Source organism: Pogona vitticeps, chromosome 2 (genome assembly GCF_051106095.1).
Source record: "Pogona vitticeps strain Pit_001003342236 chromosome 2, PviZW2.1, whole genome shotgun sequence".
NCBI classification, from domain to species: Eukaryota; Metazoa; Chordata; class Lepidosauria; order Squamata; family Agamidae; genus Pogona; species Pogona vitticeps.
The window spans coordinates 78363576-78376699 of NC_135784.1; the positions used below are offsets into that span (position 1 = coordinate 78363576).

Here is a 13124-nt window from a genome sequence, read left to right on the forward strand (position 1 = left end):
TACAGTACCTGTTTATTTCACCAAGGTTGACTCCTTTTCCTGAAAATACTGAAACAGCTATTTCCTGAATCTTCTATGTCAGTTATATAGTTCCATGTCAGTGCATTACCTTTTAGTGAACTCTGAAACGGCAACATTTTTATATGTCTCAAGCTTTTTGTATAAAGGAAATTTCAGTGTACAAATGAACAACAGCATAACAACAGCTTGTATGTGCAATCTGCTGTCAGCAAATCCTTAAAGGAAACACTTGGCTGGGAAAGGGGGAGGCAAGATCATGAATGATGGGTGTCACTTCTTTGCTTTACATCTGTTCTTCAGAAAGTGACAACCTTCACTACACAGCAGTGTGTATTTCACAGATCTGTATTACTATAGAATAATTTATGTGGCATGGTGCTCGGCGTACTGAAAATCATTTTCTTGAATGGATGTGCCAGTCTAAAATTGAGTTTGACCCATTGAATCAATAGAATGTACATAAGTACTGACTTAACAATTCAGAAATTGATTCAATGGATCTTCTCTAGTTGAAACTAATAAATGGATTTAGGCCAGTAGTTTGTAGAATGCTGAGCCCCATAACCGATAACAATCACAAAATGCTGATCACTGTTCCTTGATCTGAATAAAATTCTCCCTTATATGACAGCAAAGCTATGTTTGAGGTGCTTTGTGAAATCTCAAAGTTAAAGGAGGTAGAGTAATTAGGATTTCCCATGGTCAGGAAAGAGTATGTCAGCATTTGACTATAGAATTTTGACCACAGCTATCCAAAAAAACTTAGAACAAGTATGAGATACTGACTTGCTGCATTTTCATATTCTAGACAAGCTTTCAGGTTAAGCTTTTGTTCCTACATAATGTTGGTTACATTGAATGAGATCATGGCTACATGTGCAAAAAAGCTTATAATCAGATCGGGTTCACCGTGTTTTAAATTTATTTTTTAAAAGGTGAGCACACAATGCACATGAAGACAAATTTTTTATTTTATTTTTGCCCAGGAATCATGTTTTATAAGAAGTGAGGTATTCTGCTGGGCTGGCAGAAGGTTGTTTATTTTCACTCAGATGTCAATTCATTTTTAATAGCGTTGACATAAATAAAGATAAACTGATGATCAGAGAAATTTGCAAGAATGGAAGCTTCTAGGCTTGTGAAGGAGGAGGAAGGGCTCCCCCCCCACAACCTTTCTCTGTTAGCTCACAAATTTCCACTCAATGTCTGTCTTTCCTCTCACCCTGTCTCTGTGCACATGTGGAAGCTTGTATTCCAATCTGTTTTTTTTTAATTTGTCATGTCATACCGTTGCTATTCTGCTTAGAAAGAAATTTTAAAAATTAAAAATAGCCCCACAGCAGCAGTGGTGTGTGGCTGTGAGGCAGCCAGTGCGAGGGCAAGTGAGCACAGGACAAAGCCTCAAATGGAATGATTCAAAAAGCCCTTTCCACCAATATGCAACACAAAACCATGTGACTACCATATGACTTGATACCGATTCCAGACAACCAAATCCATCTCCCAAGTGTAGTGTAACCACTAGAGATGGGGATATTTGTATACAAATATGAATAGCCCCCCATAGGTGGACATAACGAGGGTCCAGCCCCTTGTGGCTGGACTGTCCACTCACTGTCTGCTGCTGCCTTGGGCTCTGCGCTCCCTTCCTATCGCTCTGGCACTTGTAGTCGATTAGCCAGTCCTGGCAGGAAGAGGGACAACAAATCTCTCTGTCAGGTCAAAGAGTGTCTCGCCAACCGCAAGCTCCGGAGCGTCGTCCCTCCTCCTGCCAGGAGTGGTTAATTGACCGCAAGCGGCAGAGTGATAGGAAGGGAGCGCGAAGCCCGCAGCAGCAGCAGACAGTGAGTGGACAGTCCGACCCCAGGGAGCTGGACCCTCGTTATGTCCACTTATGGGGGGGTATTCATATTTGTATACAAATACCCCCATCTCTAGTAACCACGCTTTGAATCTAGAAATTACTATCATGATCTGCAGAAATGTGAATTGGGACTTAGCCTTATACTCTGTGTGTTCATGGAACTTCTCAGGAATCTTATTTGAGGATGAGAAGAAACAGTCACTTGCTTTGGAGGGCAGAATGGTTTGGAAGGGAAGGTGTGTGGCGAGATGGAGAAGCAAAGATAGAATGGGCCCTGCCTTAAAGAAAGCTAACTGGAAACAAAACAAAAAAGTGATAGGATGCTGAATGATTCAATTGCCTAAGTTGCTTAAGGGACAATCTATCTATACTAAGCAAAACAAGTAAAGAAAAAAAAACAGAGATATCACTATATTTAATGGTTACATATATTAACAATAAATAATACAGTATATAACATATTTAACAAAGGGATGTTATTTGCTATCTAAATAACATCTCTGTCTCTCTCAATCATCAGGTCTCATTGAAATTCCAGAATACCCATATAATGAGCAAAGAGAAGCTTTCATCTTTGTCTCCCTTTTGACTCGGCCAGAAGTTATCATGGCATTGTGCCAGGTCCGGGATGAGTGCAATAAAACAGCAGCAATGTCACTTTTCCATTCAACTCTGACTAAATATGGCCGACTGGAGGAGTTTGAACAAATCCAAACCCAGACCTTTTCTCAGGTAAGACAAAGGGGAGACCCTCTTTAGAGAGATAGCATAGGCATCCTTCAGTCTCGAGAGACTATGGTAACATGCTCTGAATCGAGGAGTGTCCTCTCCAGAGCATGAAGCCTGGGTCTATGCAAAATATTAGTGTCCATACTTTGTATATATGAGAGAGAATGCCAGTGTGGTGCTGTGGAACGAGGTCAGAAAGGACCTGCGTTCATCGTTCCTGAGCCGTGGCTTTTGCTGGGTGGTGGATGTGGATTATTCCTGTATATCATAACTTACCTGATAAGAATTTTGCAATGGTAAATTTGGAGGCAAGGAGAGCAAAAGAAGCATTTTGTTTTTGCTGTCCTCTGCTCCATGAAGAATGGTAGAATAAAGGTATAATGAGAAATGGCAATAATAAATTAATTTCTTCAAGAGTTGCTTCTTGCGTAGCCAAAACAGCACCATGTAGAGATGTTAAGCTGCAGCAGTTCCAGGGTTTGGAGGAATACAGAAATTGAAGCGGGAGACCTCTGAAGGGGTTGTTTCTTCTTGGGACCATTGATCAGCCAGTTTTAAATTGGAACTGATGATTCTTATTGTGTACAAGTTAATCGCAGGTTAAATCTATTGCTGAATCTGTTTTAGGGTGAAAAGGATGAGAATCTCCATGAGAATAGGCAAGTCTCTTAAAAAGCAGTGTTTTCTGTGCTGATTCTTGAGCTTGGGGTGGGGGTGCGGGAGAGAACCTTTCCTAAGCATATACTCCACAAACAGTTTGAAGACTATATCTTCTCAAACTCCCCAAGTATCTTTAACCTGTAATCCATGAAATCCAAAAAGGATTATGGGGGTTGTGGCGAGGAGAGAAGTGAATGTAAAGAAAAAACAGTGGGGAAATGTGCATGCTGGGTTTCTCGGGAGATAACCTTAAAGCTCTTTTGTGTCAAAAATGAACAAGGTTCTGTTTTAGTGAAATAGAACAGCGTTTTTCATATGGATTTTTGCAAAATGTAAATGGATATTAGAAGGGAGAATTACAGGTCTCATGTTTTAGTAAAATTATGGGTTTTCCCCCAGTCTGCTTTAAAGTGTAAATGTTCCATACCCTTCGAAAAGGCATGGTTAAACTAAAGTAAGTCTGTGAGGGAGATTTTGTTTGAAAATAGATAGCTATGGGAACAGTTGCTACCATCACAACACGACTGGAGTAGAGAGCAGAGTTGGCTGCCAGCTAAATGGTATTCTGTGGGCAACAGCCACATGGCGTATAGACCAGTGATGGCTGTTTTTTCCTAGGCAGGGGGAGGGGATGATTTGCAATGGAAAAACTGGGAGAGGAAGCTTAATCCTCAAGCTCTTTCCACTTTTCTGCTGCAGCCCCCCCCCCGCCAGTCCTATCACATGGTAGCAAGTGGGCAGAGTTCCAGCTGAAAAGCAGCAGATGGCAGAGCTCTGAAGCATCTGCTTTGCGTGTTGCTTCTCCACGACGAATCAGCAGCACCTATCCAGGTTTACTTCCATTTAGATGTATTCACGTTACCCTGTAGTTGAGGAACTTGATGGTTTTATTTCTCCCCTAGATTTCGATGTTTCTCAAGGATACTTGGATCAATACTTTAAAGATAGCTGTGAAAAGCAGCCTCAGAGATATAGGCAAAGGCTGGTACAATTTATACGAGACCAAATGGGAAGTGTACCAGATGTCTAAACTTCATCAGTTGATGGAGCTTATCAAGTTTATGCTGCAAGACTCTGTGCGTTACCTTGTCCAGGATTCATTGGTAAACTTCACCCAACTCTTTGTGGATGCCTGCTACAGTGTCCTAAATTGCTCTGAAGATATGGATTGGGGAAGTGACCTTGTTAACAGTCCATACAAGTAAGAAGATTTTTTTTAAAAAAATGTTTCAATTAAGAGGGAAAGAAGAAGAGTGTATCCTAACTATAAAACTGGATGATTCAATTTTTCCTTGACGTGAAACATGCTGCAGTTATGCCACCTCTCTTTGCATATATTAGTTTTCCTGTTGGAAGAGGGCTGATTGGCAAAGGGCTGGGACACATTTCTGTATTTCTCATTTTAAGTGTTTGTTACTGGCTTATGAAAGGTACAATTTAGACACACAGGACACAAAGTCAGCAGAGCACCATCCATTGACTTTATTCAAAGATCATAAAGAGATGAGGCAGAATCATCTTTGGTTTTTCCTACTCTGTCAGTAGCCTGTTGTGCAAGCAGAAGAATTATGGAGTTTCCCGTACAAGCAGAGGCCCCATTGTCATCCACAAGTGCACTCTGCATTCTCCGCCTGCGCAACATATGTAAGAGCTATAGCCAGTGGAATGATATGATCCACTGATGGTCAATAGGATTCTAGCTGCTATTTTAGGGCAAATGAAAACTCCCACTAAACAATGGAGGATTGAAGGCACATGGGGTAGCAGCCAGGGGCAACTTATAAACGAGAACTGGAGGACATTGCACTTCATAATCTGGGAGGACCCCCCCCCCAAGAAAAAACATTAGCCATGAACCATTCTCATTAATAGGGTTCAAATGAATGTTGGGGTTACTTATTTGATCTACCAAAGTCAATCTTTTAATGACAGTACCTCTTACACACTGCTGTTTGGTATCTGTTCAGCGGATGAAAAAGGGAAGTTGTTAATTTAAGACAATTTACATTTATCTGGAATGTTAGAGTTTCCACACTCTAATTTCACCTGGAGAGATCACCTGTAGAGAAGGGAGAAAGAAGTCTTTTCTACCACTATGAGAAGGGCCCAATGTGTCATATGTAAATCGCATATTTGCAAGTTCAGTAGAGTATGAATTATTTTTCTCCCTTTGGTTGGAGTAAAAATATGAAATACAATCCCAGGAAAATCATCTGCCTCATTCACAGTGTGCCTCCAATGTCAGATTGGGTGAATTTATTGTATGTGTGTACTGTATTGTATTGTACGTGTGATCTGTGGTTCATATATGGCTCCTGTACAGATGCAACATAAGCTGCCTCTGATTTAAAGTTTATCCCATCTCATTACAGAGACACAGCAGATATGACCCTTTGCATTTCCTAGAGCAGCACCCTCTAGCCTGGATCCTGGATCACTTCAGATGTTTGGAGTTAAAAATTATTATTATTATTTAAATTTTTTCTATCCCACCTTTCTCCTTAAAAGTGTCGATCACCATGCTCACAGTTTGGAAGGGGAGACTGGCTTCTTCTGTCTTTGGAATTTACACACACACAAGTAAAACTGGATTTTGTTTTTGTCATCTTTTCTTCACTTGTAGAGTCTAAGCACCACAAATGTTTAATGTGTTAGGTTTGCTATAAGTCTATTCTATAGAGCAGAATGAGCATTGAGGGTGAACTAGATCATCTGTAAAGCAATTTCCTCTTCTGTGATTCTCAGCTCAGTGAATCTTTGTTATTTTTCAATCTGCAAAGAGGTTACCATTATAGGTGATTCATTCTTAGTAGTTTCACAGATTTCTGTCCTCTCTCTTCTGCAGGCCACGAAAAAATCCCCTCTTTATAATTGATCTGGTTCTCGACAGTCAGGGTGTCCATTTTAGCACCCCTTTGGAGAACTTTGAGACATCTCTTGTATCTCTGTTTAATAAAGGGATATTGGCCACCCACACCATACCACAGCTGGAAAAAGTGAGTTGTTATTGTGAACCCTGAGATGTCTGACTACAGTAATAATATGACCTATTGTGTAAAATGTGCACTCAGAAACACATTGCAGGTTTCCATCTGAGGAATACTGAAAGCTTGCTTTATAGATCCTAATTATTGTTCTATAAGAAAACAGGAATTGCTTTGCCCAAAGTGTGAAGGATAGGTCTTTGAGGTGGGTGAACTGAGTAGTTGCTGAAAACGTGGTTCTTATTATTCCATTGGGTATGAGGGCATAACCAGAAGTGATTTGAGACCATTTAGAGGTGGAATTAATTGGAAGATTTATTTAAGTTTAACACAAGGAATAGCAAGAAATTGTGAATGTCTTTTGTTAGTTTAAAAAGGATAACATGCTTTCAAGAAAAAGTCAGAACAGCAACATTCCATGAAGAAAACAATAACATTCACCAAAATCAAACCAATAGTTATGAAAAAACAGTCACCGAAGGTGCCAAGCTAAGTAGAGAAAGGAGAAGGTGCTGTTCGCACATGTTCAGTAGAGTGTAACATAATAGTATTATGATAATATGCCAACACTGAAGACATTGTAACAGTACTGTACACTAACAAATGCTTGTGGATAAAGTACAAGAGATATCAGACAGGTTTACCTTTCTCGAAAGTGACACTGGTATTCATCATTCATCTGGAAATATTTGTTAAAACTGGAAACATTTGAGATAACAGCCAAGCCATGTTGACAAATCCTGATATTTTTAACATCATTCTCTAGTTAATGTATATTGAGAACTAAGTAAGAAAGATATGCTTTTACTTCCTATCCTGATATTTTGGTGGATATGGAAATGTCAGCTGAAGTTCAACTAGCACGGTAGTCTTCATAAAGCACCTCATTTACAGACCTATAAAATCTCATAGGCAGAGAATAATAGAAGTCTCTGTGGAAGATGCATTTAGCTAAGATTTACAGCAGTGAGATATTTCCAGAGGATCCAGGTAATATTTATAGCAGTGAAGAAAACCTGCCCAGTTCAAGCAAGATGTGCTAGTAGTAATGCTGGATCCTAATGCTATTAGTTTGGAGATGGTAGTTAACACCAGTGAAACTGAATTGTATGAATAATATTCTAATTTCTGTTGCAGTTGTGATCAGAACATAGGTTTCATATGTGGTGGGAATGTGAGTGTACACCGAACCTCTGGAAGTTGGCTTTTGAAGAAATAAAGAAGAATTAATGTTAAATTCAAAAATATGTCCTAAAATAGCCCTTTTATCAATATTTGAGAGTAAGCAATAGAATTGGACAATGAAATAATTGATTACAAATTTTGTAACAGTGGTAAGATTAATAAACCGCCCAGAGTAGACCCATTCTAGATGGGCGGTATATAAATCAAAGAAATAAATAAATAATAGCAGAGTATTGGAAAGTTAAGTATGATTTCCAGTTAAATGAACGATATAAAGTACTTTGGAATTTAGCTATCAGTGGTAAGGTAATCTGTAATATTAAAGTAAGGAAAGGCCTAACAAATAAGAATATTTTTAAAGATATATGAGGAAAATTTATTGATTTTGTATTAACAAAGGGAAAGGCTTATGTATCTCTGCAAAAGTCGATGTATGTCTGGAAGGGGAATCAGGCTTTGTAAAGGGAGAGGAAACAGTATCTCCAATGGTCCTGGGGAGGTGGGGGAGAGTGCATTGGGATGTATGTGTATTGGTTATTATGTATGGGTTTGTTTGTTTTGTTTTGGTTACTCTGTTTTTGTGTTTACTTTAATACAAAATGAAAAAATTAGAAAAGGGAAGAAAGCAGGAATACAAATAATTTTTTGGGTGGAAATTGCACATAGCATAGCTGATTTTTTTAAAGTCACATTTGTATCCCGCCTTTTCTCCAATGAACATTAGGCTGTATACATGACTCAGACCTAGGTAACTTGATCTTCACAATAACTTTATTGAGTTTCATATCTCATTGGAGACTAGATGCTGGGGCTTCCCAGGTCCCAGTTCAACACTAACTGCTACATCACACGGGCATGGCCAGGAACTCAAATAGGGCTCATATAGATTTTGATTTGTGAGATTCTGATAATGTGAACTCCAACCTTACTTATGTTTAAGACTACTGTTACTTGGATGGGAATGAGCTTCCATTTTCATGAGATATATCACCTGAGATATACCAGCTAGCATCCTTCAGGTATTTTGGCCTATAACTCCAAACATATCCGGACAGAATGGCCAGTGGTTATTCCAGATGGAGTGATGGGGGTTGTTAAATGACTTATTGGGAGGATATCGTGTTGGTGACCACTGTAATTTACAGTAGTAGGCAGATTTTAATTTGGTCCAACTGTATTGTTGGAGAAAAAAAACAGCAGTCAGTAACCCAGTCTTATGATAAGCAATGTTTCTTTTGTTTCTCTTCCAGTATGTGCTTGAAAATATATTTATCTGTGGCACACCATTGTTGGAGTCTGTGGGTCTGAATGAGCCAGCAGTGGTTGAATTGCGCAATACTATCTGCACATGTATCCGCAAAGCACTGATCCCCCTCCAGGCTTATGCCAAGAACTATGAAAAGTACTTAGAACTGAGTAACCGAGATATCCACAACCTCCTAAAGTAAGTAACATTCAAATGGAAAATAAGGGAATAGTGCAGGGAATTTCGAAAACTGGAAGGATCAGTTGAAGAACATTCCTGCTCTGTTGATTCCACCTTTGGGAATAAATGCTTCTGGGGGAAAAACAGGAGCTTTCAAAATAGGGTTTACAGCATTATTCAAGAGGCCACATTTTACCTGGAGTATAAACATGCTTCATGGATTGCTGCCTTGTCGTGGCGAAGGGGCTTGAGTAACTCAGAGAAGCTATGGGCTATGCCGTGCAGGGACACCCAAGACGGACAGGACATAGTGGAGAGTTCCGACTAAACGCAATCCACCTGGAGTAGGAAATGGCAAGCCACTCCAGTATCTTTGCCAAGAACGCCCCATGATCAGAAACAAAAGGCTAAAAGATATGACGCTGGAAGATGGGCCCCTCAGGTCGGAAGGCGTCCAACATGCTACTGGGGAAGAGTGGAGGACAAGTACAAGTAGCTCCAGAGCTAATGAAGTGGTTGGGCCAAAGCCGAAAGGACGCTCAGCTGTGGACGTGCCTGGAAGTGAAAGGAAAATCCAATGCTGCAAAGAAGAATACTGCATAGGAACCTGGAATGTAAGATCTATGAACGTTGGGAAGCTGGAGGTGGTCAAACAGGAGATGGCAAGAATAAACATCGACATCCTGGGCATCAGTGAACTAAAATGGACAGGAATGGGTGAATTCAGCTCAGATGATTATCATATCTACTATTGTGGGCAAGAATCCCGTAGAAGGAATGGAGTAGCCCTCATAGTCAACAAAAGAGTGGGAAAAGCTGTAATGGGATACAATCTCAAAAATGATAGAATGATGTCAATACGAATCCAAGGCAGACCATTCAACATCACAATAATCCAAGTTTATGCACCAACCAGCATTGCTGAGGAGACTGAAATTGAACAATTCTATGAAGATTTACAACACCTTCTAGAACTGACACCAAAGAAAGATGTTCTTCTCATTCTAGGGGACTGGAATGCTAAAGTAGGGAGCCAAGAGATAAAAGGAACAACAGGGAAGTTTGGCCTTGGAGTTCAGAATGAAGCAGGACAAAGGCTAATAGAGTTTTGTCAAGAGAATAAGCTGGTCATCACAAACACTCTTTTCCAACAACACAAGAGGCGACTCTATACATGGAAATCACCAGATGGGCAATATCGAAATCAGATTGATTATATTCTCTGCAGCCAAAGATGGAGAAGCTCTATACAGTCAGCAAAAACAAGACCTGGAGCTGACTGCGGTTCTGATCATCAGCTTCTCATAGCAAAATTCAAGCTTAGACTGAAGAGATTAGGAAAAACCACTGGGCCACTCAGGTATAATCTAAACCAAATCCCTTATGAATACACAGTGGAAGTAAAGAACAGATTTAAGGAACTCGATTTGGTGGACAGAGTGCCTGAAGAACTTTGGATAGAGGCTCGTAACATTGTCCAGGAGGCAGCAACGAAAACCATCCCAAAGAAAAGGAAATGCAAGAAAGCAAAGTGGCTGTCCAGCGAGGCCTTAGAAATAGCAGAGAGGAGAAGGGAAGCAGAATGCAAGGGAGATAGGGAAAGTTACAGAAACTTGAATGCAGACTTCCAAAGAATAGCAAGGAGAGACAAGAGGGCCTTCTTAAATGAACAATGCAAAGAAATAGAGGAAGATAACAGAAAAGGAAAGACCAGAGATCTGTTCAGGAAAATTGGACATATTAGAGGAACATTTTGCGCAAAAACGAACATGATAAAAGACAAAAATGGGAGGGACCTAACAGAAGCAGAAGACGTCAAGAAGAGGTGGCAAGAATACACAGAGGAATTATATCAGAAAGATTTGGATATCCCGGACAACCCAGACAACGTAGTTGCTGACCTTGAGCCAGACATCCTGGAGAGCGAAGTCAAGTGGGCCTTAGAAAGCCTGGCTAACAACAAGGCCAGTGGAGGTGATGGCATTCCAGTTGAACTATTTAAAATCTTGAAAGATGATGCTGTTAAGGTGCTACATTCAATATGCCAGCAAGTTTGGAAAACTCAACAGTGGCCAGAGGATTGGAAAAGATCAGTCTACATCCCAATCCCAAAGAAAGGCAGTGCCAAAGAATGCTCCAGCTACCGTACAAATGCACTCATTTCGCACGCTAGCAAGGTTATGCTCAAAATCCTCCAAGGTAGGCTTCAGCAGTATGTGGACTGAGAACTCCCAGAAGTACAAGCTGGATTCCGAAGAGGCAGAGGAACTCGAGACCAAATTGCTAACTTGCGCTGGATTATGGAGAAAGCCAGAGAGTTCCAGAAAAATATCTACTTCTGCTTCATTGACTATGCGAAAGCCTTTGACTGTGTGGACCACAGCAAACTATGGCAAGTTCTTAAAGAAATGGGAGTGCCTGACCACTTTATCTGTCTCCTGAGAAACCTATATGTGGGACAGGAAGCAACAGTTAGAACTGGTCATGGAACAACTGAGTGGTTCAAAATTGGGAAAGGAGTACGACAAGGCTGTATATTGTCCCCCAGCTTATTTAACTTATATGCAGAATACATCATGCGGAAGGCTGGACTGGAAGAAACCCAAGCCGGAATTAAGATTGCCGGAAGAAATATCAACAACCTCCGATATGCAGATGATACCACTCTGATGGCAGAAAGTGAGGAGGAACTAAAGAACCTTGTAATGAGAGTGAAAGAGGAGAGTGCAAAAAACGGTCTGAAACTCAACATCAAAAAAACTAAGATCATGGCCACTGGCCCCATCACCTCCTGGGAAATAGAAGGGGAAGATATGGAGGCAGTGTCAAATTTTATCTTTCTGGGCTCCATGATCACTGCAGATGGAGACAGCAGCCCTGAAATTAAAAGGCGCCTTCTTCTTGGGAGGAAAGCGATGACAAATCTTGACAGCATCTTGAAAAGCAGAGACATCACCTTGCCAACAAAAGTCCGAATAGTCAAAGCTATGGTTTTTCCTGTCGTGATGTATGGAAGTGAGAGCTGGACCATAAAGAAAGCAGACCGCCGAAGAATTGATGCCTTTGAATTGTGGTGCTGGAGGAGGCTCTTGAGAATCCCCTGGACTGCAAGGAGAACAAACCTATCAGTTCTAAAGGAAATCAACCCTGAATGCTCACTTGAAGGACAGATCCTGAAGCTGAGGCTCCAGTACTTTGGCCATCTCATGAGAAGAAAAGAGTCCTTGGAAAAAACCTTGATGTTAGGAAGGTGTGATGGCAAGAGGAGAAGGGGACGACCGAGGATGAGATGGCTGGACAGTGTCTGTGAAGCAACCAACATGAACCTGACACAACTCCGGGAGGCAGTAGAAGACAGGAGGGCCTGGCGTGCTCTGGTCCATGGGGTCACGAAGAGTCGGACACGACTAAACGACTAAACACACACATAAACATGCTGCTCTGTGTCCACCTAGATCATCAGCTGGATCAGATTCCAAACTTTGATTGTAGCAGTTGATCAATGTGTCTTTCTTTGTGATGAGTATTAATATTATTGTCAACTATTTCCACAAATAATGCTGTGTTGCTAAGTCTACATGGGTGTTGGTATGGCAAGTGGAATGCTTCGCACCCTATTGAAAATGTAATCATTAATAAATGTTCACATCTGTTGCTTTCATGGAACAAACTGAACAACTTCTTTTTTTAGAAGTTGTATTTAATCTCTCCTGCCATGTATTTAGTGGGAAATTTGCTGCGTAAAACACATTCATAGACCATTTCATAAATGTCATTTCACCAGCTTAGTGGGACCTATGGTTCCAGGAAAAAAAATCCCACATTGCATCCCGAACTTACAAACTTATTGTTCTGAGAGTAGCTTATGTTATCAGGGTAATGATTTGCTGACCTGGTTAGAGAAGGAGTGTGTGTCATTTAGTATGTCAGTTTCTCCCTGCAACCTTAGGAGGGATATGGATGGCTGCTGTCTTCTGTTCCACTCTGTCGATTTCAAAGTAGTCAGGTGAGGCTATAAGGGCCCTTTGACTGCTCAAATCACAGTAGCCTCACTGGCATGAGAGGTAGGGCTAGCCATTATACAGCACCTGGCCTCAAGGACTACATTAAACTAGACTGAGAGGACTTCCTAACCTGTGAAGGAGCCTATGCAGCTTTTTTTCTGTACTGTATCATGCTGCATCCCTATCAACCATTTTTACAGTAAATCATGTAAAGTACTAGTGCTCTCCTGATTTCATCAGGACTTGGAGAC

At 40.8% G+C, this 13124-nt stretch overlaps 1 protein-coding gene across 3 annotated transcripts in view; it reads left to right on the forward strand.

The window, feature by feature from the left end:
• The window catches only part of DNAH1 (dynein axonemal heavy chain 1), a 154708-nt gene that overhangs the window by 14895 nt on the left and 126689 nt on the right, over positions 1-13124 (forward strand). For all 3 annotated transcript variants that reach the window (XM_020803864.3, XM_072989779.2, XM_072989780.2), the window contains exons 9-12: positions 2406-2617; positions 4177-4475; positions 6120-6270; positions 8694-8887. In XM_020803864.3, the coding sequence (XP_020659523.3) occupies positions 2406-2617; positions 4177-4475; positions 6120-6270; positions 8694-8887 (856 nt within the window). The remainder of the gene's footprint in view (positions 1-2405; positions 2618-4176; positions 4476-6119; positions 6271-8693; positions 8888-13124) is intronic.